Source organism: Hipposideros armiger, unplaced genomic scaffold (genome assembly GCF_001890085.2).
Source record: "Hipposideros armiger isolate ML-2016 unplaced genomic scaffold, ASM189008v1 scaffold_23, whole genome shotgun sequence".
Taxonomy (NCBI): domain Eukaryota; kingdom Metazoa; phylum Chordata; class Mammalia; order Chiroptera; family Hipposideridae; genus Hipposideros; species Hipposideros armiger.
In genome coordinates, this window is record NW_017731373.1 from 6,178,359 (window position 1) to 6,201,518 (window position 23,160).

Below are 23,160 nucleotides of genomic sequence, written 5' to 3' on the forward strand. Positions count from 1 at the left end.
TTTTTTTTTAAATCAGGAGAAAATTTAAAAAAAGAAAATCAACACTCCACAAAAGTCATTATAGACATTGTGATTGATGGTCAGACTTTCAAACTTGATACACAGATTCTTGAATGTGAAAGCAAAAATGAAAAGCAACACGATCAGGTTTGTGGTACTCATTTGCAGCATACCTGTTCCTCAGGGAAAATAAATGTTTTCCTAGCATTAAATTCTAAAGGATACTTCTTCTGTGGGTTTTTATAGAGTGACATTGAATGATTTAAAGACTCATATATTTACAGGAAATTCCATTTACCTCATTCAAGAAATATTTCTCAAGTTTCTATAGTAAGGCCCTGTGCTAGCACAGCACAGTAAATATAATACTGATGTAGCTAAAAAAATAAAATGCCCAGAACCAGGCTGGTCACACACTAGCTATAGCTGCTGCTGTTACTGAAATCTACATGGCTGTTTCTTGGTGACCTTTTTACCCAGAGAAAATAAGTCAGTTATCCTCAAGGCACACAGTCAGTGACAGCAATTCTACAAGGGATCAAACTAACACAGCACATGGGCTGAATTTGAGCAAGAATAGAATTCAGAGGGTATAAAGGAATGGATGGGTAGTTGTATCTTCTTAGACAATTTTTCTTAAAGGTCACTATTTTTCAGCTAAGCATTTGACAAAAGACATTTCAGTTAGATAATCCTACGTCATTCAATTGAAGGCATAAATATGCAATCCCAAAGAGACAAACTTTTTCCTGCTCCCTAAGATTTAGGATTTAGCCTGAGACAACCCCAAACGTGAAGACCAAACTTTCTAATCTCTATTATTCAGAAAAAGAGGGTTGACCCAGTGTGTAAAATGCCCACCATAGTGCCTGACAGAGAACAGCTGCTCAGTCAGTGGTCACTTTCTCTCTGCCTTGTCCACCAGTTTTCTCTTTAGTTTGGTCCTGTTGGTTTGCTTTTTTCAAAGGGGCAAAGATTATGATGTGCACCATCTGCACGGTGGACTCCCAGGATATGGGCCTGAGTCCCCAAAGAGGTTGGGTCCTGTAGACACATCTCTTCTTCCAAAAGAAAGAGAAGGGAAGACTGAACCAAGACTGTCCAACCAGCAGACACCAACCAACATCAGTCATGTGAGTGCAAACACCTGTGAGCTTGGGCAAACGGCCCTACCTGGATCGTGCTCCCGTCGGGCTACCACATACAGCTGTGTGGATTGCTTACGATGTAAAGACACCTGACAGAGTGAGCGAGTTGGGGCTGAAATCCAGTCTGTGGCCTGCTCACCGTACCTTGCACCCCAGCATTGGGCTGCATCCTTTTGAAAGTTGGGGTTCCCGTTTCTAATTCCTACAAAGGTACTAAAAGGGAACTTCACTTCTATACTTATACCATTTCTGACACCAAATGTGTGGAGGTTTTTCCCACAACAACCAATTCTCCAACTCTCTGGACACCAACTGGGTGTCCTATAATTCAGTATGCCCAGAATAAGCACAGGTCCCACAGGTTAGGAGCGCAGCCCCAGACTGCCCCTGCTTCAGACACCAATTGCAAGTCCCAGGTTGTCACCTGCACTTCTGACCAACAGGCTTTAAATAGGGGATTCCCACCAACCCCTCCTCAGGTTTGATAATTTGCTAGAATGGCTTACAAAACTCAGGGAAACACTTACTATTACAGATTTATTACAAAGTTTATGATAAAGGATACACATGAATAGCCAGATGAAGAAATGCATAGGGCAAAGTCCAGAAAGATCCCAACCACAGGAGTCTCTGTCCCCGTAGAGTTTAGGTTGTGCCGCCCTCCCAGCATGTGGATGTGTTCACCAACCCAGAAGCTCTCTGAACTCCTTTGGTTTGGGTTTTTTATGGAGGCTTCATTACATAAACACGACTGATTAAATAATTGACAAATGACAATTAACTCAACCTCCAGCCCCCTCTCCCCTCCTCTGAGATCAGGTGTGTAGGGCTGATGGGTCCAAACCTCTGAACACCTGGTTGGTTCCCCTGACAACCAGGGGAACTTTCCAAAAGTGACCTCATTACCATAATCTCAGGTGTGGTCGAAAGGAGCTTGTTATGAATAACAAAAGATACTCCCTTCGTCTTTATGCTTCAGAAATTACAGGGGTTATAGGAGCTTTGTGCCAAGGACTTGGTGGGTAGCTGTGGCCCTGCTCTGCCATCCTCTTAGAAAGAACCTCCATGTTGTCCCAGCCCACAGGACTGACATGCTGCGGTCATCTGCTGAAGGTCTCCTGAAAGTTACCAATGATGCACCAGTGAATAAAGCTGGCTTTCATTTAAACTACTTAACCATGAATTGTGGCAACGGCAATCTATCAAAAGTGAAAACTGCTTCACTTTGATCCAGCTCTGTAGACCATGATTTAGCATAAAAAAAAGGGGGCAGATCTCAAAATGTATTCTATTCGTCTTCTCTCCTATGAAATGAAACCTAGCAATTTAAAATCAAAAGCAGAACCTTAGGCCCTTCCCACAAGCTCCACACTTTCTAAGATTTGCCCTTCTGCCTCATCTGGAACCCACACGAGTTCCATGCTAAGCCACTCTGTCTTGTTCAACATAATCTTCCTTTGATGGGTTGTTGTTTTTTTCCCTTGTTTCCTACATGTATCATGGCCCTTTCCTTAATTGTTCACCTTCAGGAGAAGATGGAGTTGATTGACAAAGCCAAGAGAAAGAAAAGAACCAAGACAGACAAATCTAAGGTGCCTGAGGGGAAGAGAGAAGGAAAGGTCCATGTGGAAGCAAAGGTTGCTGTCGGTAAGCGAGTGACTCGGAAGGAACGACCCAGAAGAAGACACCTAATCGGGGCTGGGAGGTGTCACCGAGAATCAGCATGGATCCTATGGGACAAACTCTCTGTTTTGAGTCTTCTTGACCACCATAGTTAAGATGGCGTTGCAGCCTTGCTTCATGTCAATATCTTAGGAGACAGGGATAGAGGAAACTGGGATGCCTAAAGACCTGTGATCATCAAGAGAGGAAATGATAATAATAACATTAGCACCTATTTACTAAATACCCACTGTATTAGGAGCTGTGCATACATAATATCATGAAACCCCCACAACATCTTTATAAAGGAAGCACTATTAGTATATAATACCATGTAGTAGTTGAAGCTGAGAGAGGTTGGGTGACTTGCATACATAAGATCAAACAGATCAAACAGTAAAGTGGCGGACCAAGGGTCTAACCCTGCCATTTGATTCCAAACACATGCTATTACCACTGCCTCTCTGAGCTAATAACTACATCATAGTATGAGAATTGGGTAGACTTGAACATATGGGAAGGGGAAGGATGGAACTAGTTCTGAATGATTACCCAGCTACCATTTTTCTTCTTGGCTCCTTATGTTGCACCTTAAAAGGAATTCAGATCCTTGTGCTTCTGAAGACTTGCTTTAGCCTAAAACCTGCACCCATTCTTTCCAACATGTGATTCAGAAGACCCTCAACTCAAATCAAAAACTATCAGAAAGGATGACATTAGGGAGTCTCCCGAGCCAGATTTACTTTCAAGGTTTGCTTTGTAAAGCCTTGCTGAGTTTACGTCATCGTAGCCCCATGACTTGGTAGCCCTGGCAGGACTGGGAAAAGGAAATACGTACTTGTGGCCCCCAGAGGTGAATCGAGGAAGAGTCCTAAGAGTATGGAAGGCTGAACTTTGCAAAGTTACAAAGCTTCAGCTTCAAGCCAGACTCTGGAAGCATAACTTTCCAGCTGTCAACAGGTCTCCCCTACAGAGAGTCTCACCCCCACCATAGGTCAGGGTGAAACAGGACTTTTTTAGTAGCCAGATTGCTGAATTACAATTGATCCAAATAGAATAAGGCAGTTTTTTAAAGGGTGGTCTGGGGACTACTTTTCTTAAAACACGGAGTGATTGTTAAAATGCCTGTTCCTACCAAATCAGACTCTAGGAGTGGGGCTCAGCCATCTGCATCCCCATGTGATTCCATTGCACGCTGAGGTTGCACAGTTACTGAAAAGGATGCACAGAGATCACATTTGCTTAGCTATAACTCTGTACCTGATTATTCTCCCTAGGAAAGTCAAAGGGATCAAAGGCTGAAAATAAATCAGACTTAATTCCCAAAGGAAAAACACCAGGAACCAAAAGGAAATGGGCACAGAAGGAAAGGGATGTGGAAACAGCAGCAGTGCTGAGTGGGTCTGATGTTGTTGACGCTAAGGAAACAGAGGACACCTCGGACAGAGATTTCTTTCCTCCAGACTCTCCTGCAGAGGACCCTGGGCTTTCTCCCAGAGGTGATGCTCCGGAGAGCCAAGTGTCAATAGATGGAAGATCATCACCCATCCCAAATGTCACTGTCGTGGGAAACACAGAATCTAAAGAAGAGAGAAGCCATGTGGACGCTTCCATGGTAGGACTCAGTGTTTCTTGCCTTGGCCAGAGGGATTTTTGTCCTCACTGGTGCAACTGCAGAGGTGGGAAAAACTGCCCCAAATTATACTGCAGTTACAGGAATAGCTCTACCACAGAATGGTTTTATTTGGTGTACTTTGGTAACTACTGACCCTTTGAGGAAGCCAGACATGATCAAAGAGAGTGGCAAAGCCCCTCTGGAAAGATGCATTCGGAGTCTCCCAACCTGCCAGGGCACGTATCTGACCCTTAAAGAGCAGGAAAGTGGTGCAGCCCCCATCTGTGAAGGGCACAGGCCTCCGAGTTATAGGAAAAGGTGGATTGGGGCCATCAGAGCCAAACACATATCCTTGACTTGGTCTAGAGCTCATGTCCTGCTTGCCTCCTGAAGGCTATGGAAATTCCTCCTTCCCTAGTCTGCTTTTCTGTGGCCCACGGCTGGCCCACCAGCAGCTTACACACACACATCTGCCTTAACAAGGTGATTTTGCATATAGGAGTCATTTTGTTCCAGGGTCCTTGAGTCCAATGTCAGCCATTTAAGAGAAAAACTGAGCAAGTATAAAGAAAATTACCCTTGATAATCTCTTTAATTAGCCAAAAATAATACCACACAGGTACATCTCTCAATAAGACCAGCACAGCCAACTTATTCCTCTGCTGTTGGAATAATCACTATTTCTTTCACTGAAATGAAGGCGCTAAACTGCATTGAGAGGTTGTCTTGTACCCCCCCGCAAAAAAATACCTTTAAACACTACAAACACACCCACAGTTAAACCACTATGTTAAACTTGCATATGCCACATGCATACAGGACATCTCTGCTGAGTCTCATGAAGCCATACTTCTGAACCAAGTATAATTAGTCCCATTTTATAGATATAGAAACTGAGGGTTGAAGGAGCTTAATGTCTATTGCCAGAGTTATACAACCATCAAGTGGGAGAGCCAAGACTTAAACCCTGGTCCTTTGACTCCAAAATCAGAACTCGTCACCATTTTAAATTATTACGTACTTATTTTATAGGCCATGGTCTTCCAATAAGGATTTCAAAAAGAGTTTTCCTCTGTAGTTCTCAATTCTCCCAGCTGCCTAAATTATGGAATTCTGCTCTACATAGCAGATAAATATTTCAACCGGTATACAGAACTTTTCTGAGCCTACTAGATTATCAGAATTTCTTAGATTTACTGTCAATTCATAGTGCCGTGCTGCCTCTGCAAAGGCTAAAAAGCAAGGAAGTTTCACCCCAAGTTAGGTACACATGGAAGGGCTGCCTTTCAAGTTTCCCCTCATGGGCATATTTCTGACTGAAAACGAGGCACCAGGGAGAAAAAAGAAAGCTAAGACACCCTTTGCATAAACTGAGAGTACCTTCCATGGAAAAAGTGGGTTTGTATGAGATTAAACCTGAATCTGACAAATCTATACCCACGACTGCCTCTGGTAAAATAGCCTTTACCCAGAACCTCTGGTACCCAGCCCTAGCTTCACCCACAAAGCTTTTTAAAATCACAGATGGCTCCTGCCTAGATATTTTCATTTAATTGTCTGGGTGGGGCCTTGGCCTCAAGTAATTTTTAAAAGCTCCTTGTGTAATTCTAAAGTGCAGCTTGGTTCAAAACTCCAGACATATAATGTACCAATTGTATTATGTTGGCGCTTTCACTTTTTCAATTAATCCTGATAATAGCCCCAAGAGGAAGACAATAACAGAGAAATTAAGTTGTGATTCCCCAAATCCTGAAGCAAGTAGGACAAAGACTTGGATACAGGTCCATCAGGCCTGAGCCCAAGCTGGTGGCAGCATAGTTTATGCAGCTGTGGTCAGAGTGTGGAAGCCACTTAATGATTCCATCTCAAATTAGAGACAAATCGCCTGGGTGGAGGAGGGCTCACCGCTGAGACAGGCTCACCGCTGAGGCAGGCTCACCCCTGATCACCACCTGTCCATGGTACTAAGAACTCTCTGGCTCCCTAGGACCTCCTTGCCAAGAGGGAGCAGGAGAAAGCTTCCCGGGACAGGCTGCGAGCAGAGAGGGCCGAGATGAGACGGTTGGAGGTGGAGAGAATGAGAAGGGAGCAGGAAGAGCAGAGGCGGCTCCAGCAGGAGCAGCTGGAGAGGGCAGAGAAGATGGAGGAGGAGCTGGAGCTGGAGCAGCGACACCACGCAGAGGAGATCCGGTGGGTCGAGCAAGACGCCACAGCCATGTTAGGAAGCAGAAGAAAAAGGCAGGGGTTGACCTCTGCCAGGGGCACAGTTTGGTTCTGAGGCTCATGCCCTGAAGTAAAACAGCATGTCTCGTTTCTCTCTATCCTCAGTCATCCTAGGAACAGGCTGGACCAAAAAGATGCAGTGTCTTGACCATGACGGTTACTCCAGATCCAAGTTCATGGGGTCTTCCCGGCAGGGCTTTGAGGGTCAGTGCAGGAAACGCTTGTTGAGCCCCTACCACACCGTCTCCTTTGCACTGGGTCCTTTCGTAGGCCTTGACTTTTAATCTTCACAACCACCTTGTGAGACAAGAGTTTTAAAATCCATTTTATGAGAATAGAAAATGAAGCTCTGGGAACTCCCCAGAGCACAGAGCTAGGCTTCTAGTTCCAGGCCCCTTGTGTTCTTGCCTCTGCCCTTCTATTGGGGTTCCCTTGGAAAACCACGTCTCCTCTGAGCGGGATGCTCCGTGTAGCGTGCGGCCTGCTATGTAAGCCTCCACCAGGGGAACTGCCTGTTGGCTAGTCTCACGAGGATGCCCCAGGTTTTGCTGCCATTTCCCTGACTGTCCTGTGTTTTCTCAAGCTTGAGGAAACAAAGACGAGAGGAAGAACGGCAGAAACAGGAGGAGGAGGAGAGAAAGCAGTGGTTGCAGTTGCAAGCAGCCCGGGAGAGAGCCAGGCGGCAGCAGGAGAAATTCCGGAGGAAACTGCAAGAACTGCAGAGAAAAAAGCAGCAGGAAGAAGTGGAGAGAGCTGGTGAGGGGTACCCTGGAGCGCTCTGCATCGCCTGTCTATCTGGGGCAGAAATCTCTCTCTCCCACTGTGGGTGTTCATTTGCATCTCCCCAGAGTTATTCCTATCCCAGGCCTTAAGTGTGTGCAGCACTTCAAATGTATAAGCTATTTTTTCTTCAAAATAATTAATATGTGTGACTATAGTGAGTTGAGATAGATCACTTGTGGAGATGGCTCTTGGATCCTGCTCCCAGTTCAGTCATCCCCTGAACAGGGGACCCTGCCCCTCCCACTGCCCTTTCATCGTTGCTCAGGAGCTGCCTAAATTGCAGACGGAGCCCTGCTCCTTGCTTCCTTCCCTAGCAGATGGAAACAATCAAACATCTGGATAGCTTCAGGGCAGCATTTCAGGTACTGATGTACGGAATCTCTACCGCCTCACTTCTGAGGAAGAAACTTCAGCACATGACACTCTTTTAGACTGGTCAGTCCAGCTAAGTAAGCACCAAGTTTCTCCAGACCGTGATCTGACCCTCCTCCTCAACCCATCTGCATACCACCCCCATGAGCACACTAGGCTCTGGAAAATTCTCCCACAAATTTTGTGTTAATGGCACAGTGCACTGCACATAGTAGGTGCTTGATAAAGAACTTTTAGTCAATTAACCCCAAGGTAATCCCTACAGAGGATCTGGCAACTTGCTGGCAGGTAGGCTGCAAAATTTTTCATGGGGAGCCCCTGGGAATCGCAGACTTGAGAGTTGGATCAGAGAATTTTCTCCAATAAAGAGACCCCTGATGAGTCCAACCCCTTTTCTATTCTGCAGAGGCAGAGAAGCAAAGGCAGAAGGAATTGGAAATGCAGCTAGCAGAAGAACACAAACGCCTGATGGAAATGGCTGAAGAAGAACGACTGGAGTACCTACAGCGGAAACAGGAAGCAGAAGAGAAGGCTCAGCTGGAAGCAGAGAGGAGGCAAAAGGAAGAGGAAGCAGCAAGGCTGGCTCTGGAGGAAGCCATGAAACAAAACCAGGAACTAGCCAGGTACTGGTTATTTGGACAACAGGTGCCAAGGGGGCTTCACTGCCTGGTGCTAGTACTAGCTAGTACTAGCCTCGCATTGCCTTTGGACAAGTGAAATTTTCCCACCCCCCCTGGGCATAATTTGGAAGAACTAAAAAATAAGAGATTCTTTTGCTGCAAATGTCACAAAATTTCTTCATGGCTTATAGAACTTGTATTGAAGCTGGAAGGGAGTTTAGAGATCCTCTATCCCAGCTCTCTGGTTTACACATAAGAAAAACAAGTCCCAAAGAGAGCAAGGATATGATCAGGGCCGGACAGTGAGTTAGGAGCAGTGCCAGGACCAGATCTAAGACCCCTGACTCTGAACCACTGTCTTTCTCAAGAAGTATTTATTGGGTGCCTCGTATGTGCCACACACTGTTCTGCACACTGGGAATTCAGGAGTAAGACAGAGATGTCTCTTCTACCATGCCATTTACATTCTAGGGGTGGAGGGGATGGCAAGAGGCTCTAAACAAAACAAAAATACACACACACACAATTTTTCACAAAAAACTAACAAGTCATACGAGGGGAAGTTGAGTTTTGTAAGGCTAGTAGTGCAAGGAGCTGAAAGCAGAAAACGAAGTAATAAAGGGGTGTATGAGGGCTAGTGCCTCAGCCCAAGGGTTAGAACTTGATGCCAACTGGCTCTATTTCATCTTCACTTGTGTGACATTGGCCCAGGTACTTTCTAACTTCTCTGGCCTGTTTCCTTTTCTACAATAAGGGAGTCCCTTCCAGCAATACGAGTTTAAGAACTGTGAGTTATGCTTTCCCTTCTACTTTTCCAATAGGAGGCTCACGATACTCTAAATCTCCTATATAAGTAACTAAATGAACACCGTATGATCTTCCACTGAAGTGCAAGATCAGTAGCCCCAAGTCTATTGATTACTCAAATCCACAGTTCTTCTACCAGCTGCTAAGGAAAATTTCCAGGATGCTTAATCAGTATTGGGATTGTGGGTGGGGTTGTCTCCTTAGGCAAAAAGCTGCTTTGAAGAAGCATCATCATTTCCATCAAGAACTCCGCAAGGAAGCCAGTGGCCTGCAGTGGACACACAACATTTCCAGACCATGGGTCTACTCTTACTTTCAGTTCCTACAAATGCCCAGACCTTAACCCTAGAAGAAAACAAAAAAGTAAGTTGGAAGGTGGTGAAAGAAAAAGAGGCGCTTCCGTCCACAATGAAGTTCCATACTGAGCCCAACTAGTTCCATCTCAACCTGTTCACCTCAACCCACACCTAACTTCACTCTGGGAAGTTCCCTCCATTCCTACCAACCCTCTCCACCACATATGCTTTACTCAACCCAATTCAATTAAACTCTTCACTCATCTAAGCCCTTGACGTTCTCTAGCACTACATAAATTCAGATGTGTTGGTGCCTACAACTGGCCCATTTTTGTATTTTATAATTATGAAATTTTATAATTTCGGTTTGAATTTCAGTTAGTAAGACAGTAACACAGTCTTAGGCTAGTCCAAGTATTTCATTTTAGTCGATGTGTCTGAAAGAGTTGCCAGGTAAATATAAATTCTGTAATGCTTATAATTCTGAATTAGCTGAGGAACTAATTCATAAATTAAGAATTTTATTATATTCTCCTTATAAAGCACATTCATTTCATCCTAAGAATCTAAAATTTAATGTCTATTTAAAACAAGGTTAATTACTTGATAAATGTTCATTTGAGCTGTTTTGTGAGGTTATTCTCACATCCTCAAAGTATAAATTCTAGGGCTGTATTGTCCAATAAGCCATATGTAGCTATTTAAATGTAAGTGAAAACACTCAATTCTCCAGTCACACTAGCCACATTTTAAGTGCTCAATAACCACACATGGCTACTGGCTACCATTTTGTACAGCGGATACAGAACCTTTTCATCGTCGCAGAAAGTTCTATTGTTCTAGAGCCCTGAAGATTAACAAATCTTAAGGTTTTGCTCCTGTGTCTTGAAGAATGAACCACTCACATTAATTTCCCCATTTTTAAAATCACACTGACTCTATCAAGGAAGTCATAATTACATAATTTGTCTTTAACATCTATTTAATATCGAAAAGTATCTAGTTAATCTATCATAGAATGATCATTAAAGGACAGCCTTAGAACATAATCTATAAAAGGCTATTAAAGCAAACAGTACCAGACATGAGTTTTCCCACAAATTACTTTGCCCTACACTATACTTCACTGTCCACAGCTGAAAAACAGTATTTGCAGATGATTCCCTGAAATTTCCCACTAATGCTTGTAAGGTATTTGCTTTCTACAGGAGCTGCACTTCTGCAGTCCAGAAGTCAAGCTTAATTTTGATTCTGTATTGCTGTGTTACTGAACTTTGATGTTTATTTTTAACTGTTTTATGTAAAGTAGAAAAATGCCAAAATATTATCAGTCATGGTGAATTTAAATGTCACAAACTTTTTCTCAAACTTCTTGACCCTGCTTGCACATTCATTCATTCATTCAATTCATTCAATAATACTTTATCAGGTGAGAAGGGAGCATTTCAACCAAGAACAGAACACTCAAGGAAGACATCCTGGGGGGAGGGGGAGAATTACCATTAATGACTTTACTTCTCCCCTCTTTTACAAATTTAGGATGTTGCAGTCAAGCACGATGGTCTAGTGGCTACACTAAATGTTTTTCAAGGTCCCTTCCAAATCTGATATTAAATTGTTGCTGTGAAAGGCCTATTTATCAGCACTACTACACCAGATAAACACATTTTTAAGTTAACCATAGCAGAATGCAATACATTTAGAAGAATCCAATTAACTAAAAACAAGAAAATTATTTCCCCAGTAGCTAAGCATCACCATCTAAATGCTGAGAGCCTTCAAAGAAAACAAAAATAAGATGCCAAACTACATATTCAAGCACTCTGGATCGCTCAAACTGCCTATCAGGTTTGTTACTTAGGCTTGATGAAAATAATGCAACTCAATGAGGATTTTCTACAAATGGGCCTAATTTCTAGTCACTATTTAATATAATGACAAATGCCAGGTGACAATCTAAAAGCTCTAATTTATCTAGACTATATATATACAACACCAATAATTTTTCAGTTAGTCAGATATAGGAATTTATAAGGCAAGCCAATTATTTTAACAGGTGACTTGAGTAGGGTATATAAGTTATAACAGTTTATAAAATACATTAAAGATAGGTTTTACTTGCTCTTCTCAATTGCTCAAGTCACATTCTATCTGGGATAACATGAAATTGAATTATGTGTATGCATAAATATCCTGAATTCTGATTCATTAAAAAATTAAAAGGTTAAGTCCTCTAATGGAAACTAATTTGGAATTTTAATTTTATACAAATGTAAATATTTAAGATATAAAGAAATAAAAGGAAAATATAAACAAAATATACATATGAAATCTTAACTAAGCAGGGAACATTTTATAAACTACTAAAGGAAAAACTGAAATTATCAATATAAATCCATTAAGAATTTTTGGTGTGGCCATTTATTCAGCATGACTGGGTAACTGTATCATATACTATATACACCATAAGAAATATCAAGTTTTTTAAAAAACAGAACAGAGTATTTAAGAAGGTATTGTGGCCTTAATTAAATCCTTAATTCAGAAGGCACTTCAGTAACTTTCAGTGCTTCAAAGTCCTGATCATCATCACTTTTTTGTACATCCCATGTACAAACAGTAATTTCCAGTATTATGCAAGAAAACATTATGTTTTAGACATTTTTTTTCTTGCTATACAATTAAAAATAAAATGAACATTAGTACGGTTTTTACAAATATTTTGTTTATTTTAATGAAGCTGGTACAGACAATGTCCATTTAAAACCCATATCCCAGGCCAAAAAGTACAAATAAAATCAAAAAGAACAGTGTTCTGTTGTACACACTTCTGCATTAATAACTTTATTAACTGCTAATGAAATTAGAACTTTTCTGGGATCTTCTGACAAGATTTTTCTTTACTCTTAAAATGCTTTCTCTTCAGGGAAGCCATCTTTGGAGTCAGTCTTCACTCTCACCACATCTGTCATCTTAACTCCAACATGATATTCCTTTTCTTTTGGTCCAGACCCTCAGATTTTTAAAGTAGCTTCAAGTTAAGGAAAGGTCATTTGTCCACAGTTCAGTTCTCTGAAAAACTTCCATCTACCACTGAAAGTCACAGTCCAGGAGTGAAGCAATCATATGCTAGAACTTCAGGGCCAATTAGAAAGTCATTATGAACACCTGCATTGGTCGATCTTATTTATCACAAGCCTGAAAATGCACAGTCCTGAAAAAGGTGGCCTCTCTGTGCACACATGTAATATTTAAAAAGGAGAGAGCAATATGAAGGGGGGGTGAGGTTTGATCACCAAAAATCAGCACAATGAAAACAAACAATAATGAACAATGGGCACTAGAATTCAAATTACCAGATGTTTTAAAGAGATGGGGTGCCAGTTTTCAACTGTTTTGAACACCACATTACAAAAGAACTATTTTTAAAAATAAAAAAGGATCGAGGGAAAAGAAAAAAAAATAAAAAGAGTATCTAAAACGTTGAATGACCTCCCGTTTGTTCCTGATAAACTTCAATCACATCTTCTTCCTCCATTCCCAGCTATAAGAGGAAAGAAAAATATTTTAGTAGTAGAATATATAAGCACTATTTTTTAATTTGCTGCAATTAAGTGGCCACTATTTTAAAATGCAAAAAGATACAAGTGGTCCATAGTTACACTGTTCTAAGATTAAGAATCCCGTTTCCTTTAATCCAAAGAACAGAGAGATATTTCTTTCCAATTCTGTCTATAGTCATTCATCACTTTGGTGAGTCAATTCCACTTCCAGCTTATTCACTATATAAAACTTAAATGTTTATTAAAAAGGACCTTAAAAGTTTTAAATCTAATGGAACACGTATTTAATAGTTTAAATAATAGTTTGAAAGATGGAATTACTTGATAAAATTCTTTTTCTCTTTCAAAAAACCAGATCTCACTTTGAAATATATGTGGTTTTAGTAGGAAAAATGCTGCCAAAGGATTCATTTCCAAGTGGTTTGCTTTGTTATCTACAATTCCTTCCAGCATATAGCTGTTTTTTTATATTGACCACACTCAATGCAGAAAAATTATCTATACATCTACTTTTATTCAGTATCTCCAGTTTTATAAGCTAGATTTCTCAGCCCATCCCTTCTCAATTCTAACAGGAAAAAATAGGGGGAGCCCTTTAAAATTCCTTTTAGAGAACATTAAGCAAAGTATAGGCAATTATTGTTTTTTTTAATGTGCTTTATATGCATAGAACCCTATATATATTATGGTTTTTCCCCATACATTTAGATATATACTATGTTTTTTCCTCTTTGACATATCCGAATTGCCAGCATCACTATTATTGAACTTTTGGGCCATTATTAAGTAAAACAGGGTTACCTGAACACAAGCACTGCGATACCACAACAGGCGATCTAATAATTGAGTCAGCCACTAAGTAACTAATGGCCAGTAGTGTATCCAGTATGGATACACTGGGCAAAGGGATGATACATGTCCTGGGCAAGATGGTGCAAGAATTCATCCACACTACTCAGAATGGTGCACAATTTAAAACCTATGAACTGTTTATTTCTGGAATTTTCTATTTAATATTTTTGGACTGTGGTAGATGGTGGGTAACTGAAACCACAGAAAGTGAAACTACAGATAAGGGGGACTACTATATTAATAACGGTTGCCTCTGAGAAATGAGAATGCAGTCATATTCAGAGTATATTTTCCATTTTATATACTTTGGTGTTTGGTTTATTACTTTTATTTTTAACTATGAGTATTCTTTCTTTAAAAAAAGAAAAGAGTGCATGAGAGAGCAATGGTGTCACACAGCAACCCAAGTGTCACCCTCAATGAGGGTAAGAGACTCTGAACCTATGAATTCTGGTGCACAACCAGAGTTGAGAAACACTGTAAAAGGCAGATTGAAATAAAAAATTAGCAGTTTCCACTGAACTGTAATGGGTCACAAAAAAAGTTGAACAATAAAATTTTAAAGGGAAGTCTAAGATAGTAATTTCCTCTAAGAAAAGTTTTATATTTTATAGATGACACTTTTGTGAATTACAAAATATAAAAATTAAAATATGCTAAGAAAACTAAAAATAAAACACAGGCTTATATGGATTTAGGATTTTTTAAATGATTAGATTGGCTCTAGTGTTATGCTTATTTTGCGTGGTACATACATGAATATTAAAATTAAAGATGCTATTAAAACTTAATTTTAATTGTACATATAGCCTGGTAAATACTGCAAGGAATAAAATTCCAAACATTATAAGGAAGCTTTAAATCAGGAAGGCAGCACATGTCCTCAAATTATGGAGAATACAAAGCTAGAGCTTCAAAAAGTACATTAGTAAGGATGAATGAAAAACAGGACAAGGTCACTCCCTAAGTACCTGCCGGTGCTCTCTCCCACTGCCCATTCTTCTTCTGATAATCTCTTAATGATAGTGAGGAAGGTGTCACTAATATGGTTCAAGTATCTATTATGTATAAAGAGATTATGCCAAGCCAGGACAGGGGAAATATAAAATGAATGTGGACCATCTTATTGTGCCACAAAGCAAAGAAATACTCAAGAAAGTGGATGGATACTAAATCTAGGGGGAAAAGTCTGATGAGAAAGAAGATACTCAAAAGTACGTCCCCACAAATTAATTAAAACAAGAAAAATAATTGCACAGTAAAGAAAAATGAAAAGTTAAATTGAGTGATAAAAGTGAACATCACCAATAAAGGGCTTCATGTGCTCCAGCTATTATACCTTGAGAAAGACACATCACCATTTATGTAGTATTCCAGCCAAAAGTACATAACCCGAATGCAGGACTTTCTAGAAAATAACCGATTTGTATTCTTCAAAAATGTAAATGTCATGGAAGACAAAGAAAGGCTGAGGAAATGTTCTAAAATAAAGATGCTTAAAGAGGCACTTCAATAAACTATGTTGATACTGAACTGGATCCTGTGGCAGAGGAGAAAATTTATTACAAAAGACATAATTGGGACAAATGACAAAATTAGGTTTATAGATTAAAGTATTCTAACAATGTTAAGTGTTCTAAATTTGATTAACAATATTGTGGTCACATAAAATATCCTTGTTCTTAAGAAATACACATTAAAATATTAAATAGTAAATGGCCATAGTGTATATAACCTACTCCCAAGTGGTTCAGAGCCACTGGGGGGGGGAGGGGGGAAGCAGGGGGAGGAGGTACTAATAACAAAGGTAGCAAAATGTTAAAAATAGGTGAATCTAGGTGGAAGCGAGTACAATTTTTTGTACTATTCTTCCAACTTCTCTGTAAGTTGAAAATTTCAAAATAAAAACTTTTAAAAAGATAGAAACATCAAAAAGAACAGACACCAACTTGAAGGGGCCCCCCACTGGCCAATATCCAAAGAATATTCACACAGTTTCAAAGTATCTTCCCACAAATTATTTATTAATTACAAAGGAAAATAATTTTACAATGGCTAAATCTGGCAATTACCACCTTAACTAAGTAACCCGAGTTAATATTACCCATAACAAGAATCTTAAAATGGACTTCATGTACCTCCTGATGTGATTTCCAAGTGCTATTTCACTCTGTGCCACTGGCACCAAAAGTGTAAAACTGAATCTAATCATGAGAAAACATCAGACAAACCCAAACTGAAGGACAATTCTAAAACCTAACTGGCCTGTACTCTTTAAAAAAATGTCAGTGTGATGAAAAACAGACTGAGTAACTGCTCCAGATTAAAGGAAACTAAAGGCATGAAAACTAGTTAGAATGTATATCCTAGTTGGGATCCCATGTCAGGCTTAAAAAAAAAAAAGGCTGTAAAGGATCTTATTGGGACAAATGGCAAAACCTGAATAGATTTTGATTGCATATTCAATAACAGTACTATTGGGTTGTCGGAAAAGTCATGACACATTTTTGCAACGAAAAACATAGAAAAAATACATCATGACTTTTCCAACAACCCAATATATCAATGTTAAGTCTCCTAATTTGATAATTGAACTTTGGCTCTTAGGAGATAACGATGAAATACTTATGGGTAAAGGGTCATGATATCTGCAAATTAATCTCAAATGGTCCACCACCAATGGTAATATGTATATATAGACAGAGTGATAAAAAAAATGCAGCACAATGTTAATTACTGGTGAATCTAGGGAACATGTTGTACAGGTGAATATTATACTAGTCTCATAACTCTAAGTTTAAAATTTTTCAAAATAAAAAAATAATAACCATACATTGTTCCCACTATCGGAAACATTGGAAATGTTATTTTGTATTTGGAGGAAAGAATTCCTACAAATAGAAATATATATACACACTCTCTCTCACAAACTTTATTACTTTCAGATGGCTCTATGCGGGAGGGGGGATATATAAACAAAGAAAACAGTTTATATAATAAAACAAACGAAAACAAAGGCACAGAAGCATTAAAAAACATAAACCAAGATGACAGAAACAAATATATTAATATATACTAAGCTTCTGTATTAAGTTCTTAAAATGGGTCAAAAGTCAAAACTGAATCATCAAGGTCACCAGCACCATGAAAAGTGTACCAGAAGTTGGCCAAATTTGAGGAACATCTGTCCCTCTTCAAAAAGACATAGTGTGTGCCTCGTGACAATCTCAGTCAGTGGGAACACTTCCTACCTCTTTTTATTGGCAATTTTGAAGGCCACTATATGGGAAGTTCAACCCCAAAGATTATTTTTCTCTCTGACAAATGATACACCACTTAAATCAGAGAATATTCATGAAAAAAAGGGCAGTTTATTAACAGTAAATCAAATCATTCAGTGCAGAATTAAAATTTTTTCTTGACTCAGAGAAGAAATTATACTCACTTCTTTTGGAGTGTGATTATCAGCAATCCTCTGACCTTCAAAGAGAAACCTGAGTGAATTCATTGGAACTCCCTAAAAAGGCAAAAAACATATATTTATATATACACAAATCTTAGAAAATAGATAAGAATTTTGATGCACAAAAAACATGAAAGCTTCAATAGAATACATAGAACATGAAACCAGAGAGCTAATTCTATCATAATTACACATTTACTGAGTACCAACTATTTGCTAGGCTCTCCCTATTACAAGTATTTTACATACATAATCATAAATGTTCATAGCAGCAACTCTGGAATGTACATATTATCACCTTACCTTCATTTTACAGCTAGAGAATCTAAAGTATGGAGAGGGCACACAAGCGAGCCATGAATTTAAGGCCAAATCTGTTCCTAAGCCTGTGCTCTTGACAACTATTTTAGTTTCCTCTCAAATCTGTAAGCTAACATAAAAGATAAAATTTAAAAATTGGGGCCGGCCGAGTGGCGCAATGGTTAAGAACTGGCTTGGGACGCCAGAGGACCCCGGTTCGGATCCCACATATGAGGGCCAGTGACACTGCCCTCCACAGCTAAGATGCTGAACAACAGCTCAACCTGGAGCTGGGCTGCCATGAGTCCCCGGACGGCGTAGGCTGCAGCCCCTGTGGCAGTGGGTTGCCATGGGCTACCGTGTGTAGCCAGCAGCCAGCGTGAGCGGCCAGCAGCCGCAGTGAGCGGCCGTCCAGAAGCCGGCGACTGATCTGCCTCGCCCGGGAAGAGCGCAATGATGGTGCCAACACGGGCCAGTGAAGCAACGTCCTCCACAACTAGACTGAAGAACAAAACAGCAGCAACTTGCCTGTTGCCCTTCCCCCAATTCCCCAGCACTGTTCCCATCCCCCCAATTCCTCAATAAAAATCTTTAAAAAAAAAAAATGGATGAGCACCTTCACTAGCTTCCAACTGTACAAGAAAATCTGGTTTGAAAAGATTAAATCACAGAAAATTGGTAAAGCACAGTAGTTAACCAGATAAGCTACAGTAAACTGTGATAGCATGGACAGCACAATAAATATCACAAAAGTTATTAACATATATTTTCCTAATCATTTATTCAACAAAAATAGCTAAATGAGAAGAGATGACTCATATAAAGAGAAATAACTTCACTATTAAGTACAAATCAGGAATCATTTATTTACTACAAAAGTATTATGAAAGTTTTGCTCAATACCTAATGTATTAAGATTTTCACCATCCAAAAAACATCCAAACACCATCCAAAAAACATCCAAAAAAATAAAACTATCTTTCAATATGTACTACACATATGAGACCATGCAAACTTATCCTTCATTGATTTTAAATTATTTCCAGGGTTTTAATAAATTATAAAATAAACTTAACTGACAAAGACAGAATACTCTTTGATTTTAATTTACTCGTAAACCAATAATTATCTTGTGTTGGGTCAAAAATGTTTCTATAGAAACCAATCTACAAAATCAAAATGGAAAAATGATTCAATAAATATTTACTTTTTATACTTTTCAATCTCTCTCTATTGGATAAGTGTTGAATAGATAAATTAAGTTTCCTATTCCTTGCATATCATTAAAAATAAGAATAATTTACCAAACCTCTGTAAACTAAGTATAAAAACCTTTTCTGAAGACTGTAAAGTATATTCTGAAGCATAAAGTTGGATATAATTATAAATTGATGTGTATTTTAATTAATCCCCCAAACCTAGCAACTTTAATTTTGGATCAAAATTTAGTTTTCATTTTTGTGATTTACTTCTATACTTTGCACTGTTTTTCCTCAATAATTAACTCCCTGGTCTATAGATGGGTTGAAAAGGCTATCTAATTTTCTGAGTTGTGAGGATTAAATGATAACGTATCTAACTAAGTAACTAGCATAGTGTATGTAATATATGATCCTTGTCCCTGGTAAACATCTCAGTTTTAGCCCTCATCAGTATTATTACAAATGTGAACTAGTTGAGCCCCAATTAATAAGATTTTGCTGAGTTTAACAATTATCAAAAACAGAAGAGAGAGAAACGTTTACTGTTTTACTTATCCTAACACCTAGGTGATCTCTTTTTTCCTCTGGCAAAAGTGATTTTCATATAAATTACAAATTTAACTGTAAAAATTCTTCTAAAAAACCTACACGAGGGCCGGCCGAGTGGCTCAGTTGGTTAAGAGCTCGCTCAAGAGTGTGAGCTCTGAGCAACAGCAGTTCGAGTCCCGGCCCGAGCTGAGCTGCCGCTGAGCTGCCAACAGGTGGCAGAATGGCTCAGCTAAAGAAAAACAAAAAACCTACACGACCTGAGTTAATATCATGTAACACAATTCAATTATTAAAATATATCTTGGTTGTCTCCTATGTACAGTGGTCTCCAACTTATGATTTTTTTACTTCACAATGGTCCAGAAGCAATATGCATTCAGTAGAAACTGTACAGTTGAACCCTGAACAATACAAGTTTGAACTGTGTGGATCCACTTACTCGTATACACAGATTTTTTTCAATACATACATACAGTATTGCAAATGTATTTTCTCTTAGGACTTTTTTTTTTGGTAAAGATTTTATTGGGGAATTGGAGAAGGGGAACAGCCAAGTTGTTGTCCTTCAATCTTAGTTGTGAGTGGGCATAGCCCACCATCCTATGCAGGAGTCAAACCAGCAACCTTGTTCCTAAGAGCTCACTTTCTAACCACTGAGCCGTCCGGCCACCTGTCGGCAGCTTAGGGCAGCTCAGCCCAAGGTGCCATGTTCAATCTTAGTTGCAGGTGGGCATAGCCCACCATCCCATTCGGGAGTCAAAACAGCAACCTTGTTGTTAGGAGCATGTGCTCTCACCAGCCATCTTGCCACCTGTTGGCAGCTCAGCAGCAACTCACCAGCCCATGTAGGAATAGAACCGGTGACCCTGTTGCTCAGAGCTCACACTCTTAACCAACTGAGCCACTCGACCAGCCCCCCTTATGATTTTCTTAATAAAATTTTCTGCTCTCTAGCTTATTGTATTGTAAGAATACAGTATGTAATACATATAACATACAAAATATGTGTTAAACAACTGTTTATGTTGTTGGTAAGGCTTCCGCTCAACAGATTACTGGAAGTTAAGTTTTTGGGGAATCAAAAGTTATACACGGATTTTGCACTGTGTGGGGGTCAGAGTTCCTAACCCCTGTGTTGTGCAAGGGTCAACCGTACTTCAAATTTTGAATTTTGATCTTTTCCCAGGTAGCGCTATGTGGCACAGTACTCCCTCATGAGTCTGGGCAGGAGCAGCAAGCTGGGCTCCCATCAGCCACAGGATCACAAGGATAAACCACCAATTCTCCACAGTGCGCTGTGCTGCCAGCATATTCTGGATACTGTGTTGTGAGCATATTTAAGGTAGGCTAGGCTAAGCTATGATGTTCAATAGGTTAGGCACATTAAATTCATTTTTTACTTCAATATTTTCAACTTATGTGTTTAATGGGATGTAACCCCATCATAAGTTAAGGAGCATCTATATCCTAATTCCAATTACATTTATAAAACAATGTATTTTAATGATAATGGGTAACATTTACTGAGCATTTTTAGGCATCAAGTTAAGAGCTTTATGTAGGTCATCTTATTTCATCTTCATGGGGATAGGCACCATAATATTCCCTTTTCGCTAAGGGGGAAACAAGGCACATAACTTGTTCATTGTCCTAAAGTCAGACAATGGTGAAGCCCAAGTTTGAATCCAGGCAGGTTGAAGGAATTAGTTATTGATCTAATAATCTAGCTCATGACGGCCAGGATCTGTTAAGGATTTGGCATTAATAAATTAATTAGACTTATGATTTTTTTTTAACCCTCTGTCAGGCGCAACTGATCTCACAGATTGTTTTGAATTTCTGTTTATTTTCATACTGAATTTATGAAATAAACAGATATTGTTTTTACTTTGTGGCAAATTAAAATTTCATTCTTAATAAATAATAAGCATGCTTACACGTTATTTTCATTCATTTTCAATTAAATAAGTAAATGTCATACACACATCTAGTAGATGCACTGCGCCCAAACTCATAACTTTTGCATTGTGCCCAATGGAGGGTTGAAGAGAAAAAGTTCTTGATGTTGAAAACATAAAATGCAATTAGCCATAACAGTATATATAGTACAATGTATACAGATAATAAACTAATAACATTAGTACTTTAACATATGGCATTTTAAACATGCAAGAAAATTTTAGAGATCACCAGAATTTACTTGCCTTTGTTAAATATGCTGGTAAGCCCGCAAGAAAAATTAATGATATATAAAGCATTGTATTTAATACAGTAACATACAAACCTGTCTTTGACAGTATGATTCTTTGAGTTTCTTGAGATGTGTTGTCATTTTCACTTTGAAGTGAATCTCACTGCTATCCTAAGGAGATAAAAGAAAAAAATTACCCCTTTGTGTAAACTACCATATTTCCCCATGTATAAGATGCACCCTTTTTCGAAGAATTTGGGGTCTAAAACCTGGGTGCGTCTTATACAGTGGTTGTAGTTTTTTTACTTGCATTTCCCGCTGAGGACGAGGCAATATATGAAAACAGTGATTCGTCATCAGACACAGATGAGGACAAGCTAATGGTTGGGAGTTTTGACAGTGATGAGTTGTATGAATTTTATGATGAATAAAATTTGAGTTCAACAACTTTATGTAATACTTTTTTTTTTCAAATTTCTGGCCCAAAAATTAAGGTGCGTCTTATACATGGGAGTGTCTTACACATGGGGAAATGTGGTATTTGTTTGCTTGAAATAAATTATTTAATTATACAAACAGAAACAGAAACCTTGTCACCTGTATTTTCCCACCAAAATATTTTTTTAGCATTCCTAACAGGTTTTATTAAAAGAGTCTAATCATCCTTGGGCCAGCCAAGTGGCACATTGGTTAAGAGTTAGTTTGGGAGCACCAGCTCTGAGCAGCAGGGCCCCAGTTTGGATCCCACATGAGGGCCAGTGACACTGCACCCTCTACAGCTAAGATGGAGAACAACTGCTTGACCTCGAGGTAGGCTGCCGTGAGTCACCGGCGATGGTGTAGGCTGCAGTGGGGCTGCAGTGGGCTGCCATAAGCTACCCGGGGAGTGGCTGGCAGCCATCGTGAGCGGCTGGAAGCTGGTGTAAGCTGGTGTGAGCTGCCGTGAGCAGCCATCCAATGGCCAGCGAGTAACTGCCTCACCCAGGAAGAGCACAATAATAATACCAACATGGGCCAGTGAAGCGACTGTCCTCCACAACTAGACTGAAGAACAAAAGGACAGCAAATTGTCTGTTCCCCTTCCCCGATTCCCCAATGCTGTTCCCCTCCCCCAATTCCCCAATAAAATCTTAAAAAAAAAAAAGTCTAACCATCCTCAAAATTGCTTTATACCCATTTCAAAAGAAATGTAATAAAACAAACACAATCTGTCTTGGGTATTAAAATAACAGTATAAAAATACATTCCTTCGGGCTGGCGGAGTGGCACATTGGTTAGGAGTTGGCTTGGGATACCAGCTCTGAGCAGCAGGGCCCTGGTTTGGATCCCACATAAGGGCCAGTGACGCTGTGCCCTCTATAGCTAAGATGATGAACAACAGCTCAATCTGGAGCTGGACTGCCGTGAGTTGCCAGTGATGGCATAGGCTACAGTGGGGCTGGCCAGCAGCCGGCGTGAGCTGCCTTGAGCCGCCGTGAGTGGCCGTCCAATGGCCAGTGAGTGACTGCCTCACC

The 23,160-nt window shown here is 39.7% G+C and overlaps 2 protein-coding genes across 9 annotated transcripts in view; one reads left to right on the forward strand and one right to left on the reverse strand.

Annotated features, from left to right (window-relative positions):
• KIAA2012 (KIAA2012 ortholog) overlaps nucleotides 1-21,288 on the forward strand; it is a 111,889-nt gene extending 90,601 nt beyond the window's left edge. For 3 of the 5 annotated variants that reach the window (XM_019635747.1, XM_019635743.1, XM_019635745.1), the window contains 8 exons: nucleotides 968-1,133; nucleotides 2,678-2,795; nucleotides 4,088-4,425; nucleotides 6,413-6,615; nucleotides 7,232-7,404; nucleotides 8,210-8,426; nucleotides 9,435-9,593; nucleotides 20,642-21,288. In XM_019635747.1, coding sequence (XP_019491292.1) covers nucleotides 968-1,133; nucleotides 2,678-2,795; nucleotides 4,088-4,425; nucleotides 6,413-6,615; nucleotides 7,232-7,404; nucleotides 8,210-8,426; nucleotides 9,435-9,573 — 1,354 coding nt within the window. In that variant the 3' untranslated portion in view covers nucleotides 9,574-9,593; nucleotides 20,642-21,288. Of the gene's footprint in view, nucleotides 1-967; nucleotides 1,134-2,677; nucleotides 2,796-4,087; nucleotides 4,426-6,412; nucleotides 6,616-7,231; nucleotides 7,405-8,209; nucleotides 8,427-9,434; nucleotides 9,807-20,641 lie in introns of those variants that run through there. The other 2 variants (XM_019635746.1, XM_019635744.1) reach the window with 2 other exon arrangements.
• SUMO1 (small ubiquitin like modifier 1) overlaps nucleotides 12,230-23,160 on the reverse strand; it is a 25,763-nt gene continuing 14,832 nt past the window's right edge. For all 4 annotated transcript variants that reach the window (XM_019635748.1, XM_019635749.1, XM_019635752.1 and 1 more), the window contains 3 exons: nucleotides 21,740-21,817; nucleotides 17,387-17,458; nucleotides 12,230-13,070 (listed from right to left, as the gene is read on the reverse strand). In XM_019635748.1, the coding sequence (XP_019491293.1) occupies nucleotides 13,002-13,070; nucleotides 17,387-17,458; nucleotides 21,740-21,817 (219 nt within the window). In that variant the 3' untranslated portion in view covers nucleotides 12,230-13,001. The remainder of the gene's footprint in view (nucleotides 13,071-17,386; nucleotides 17,459-21,739; nucleotides 21,818-23,160) is intronic.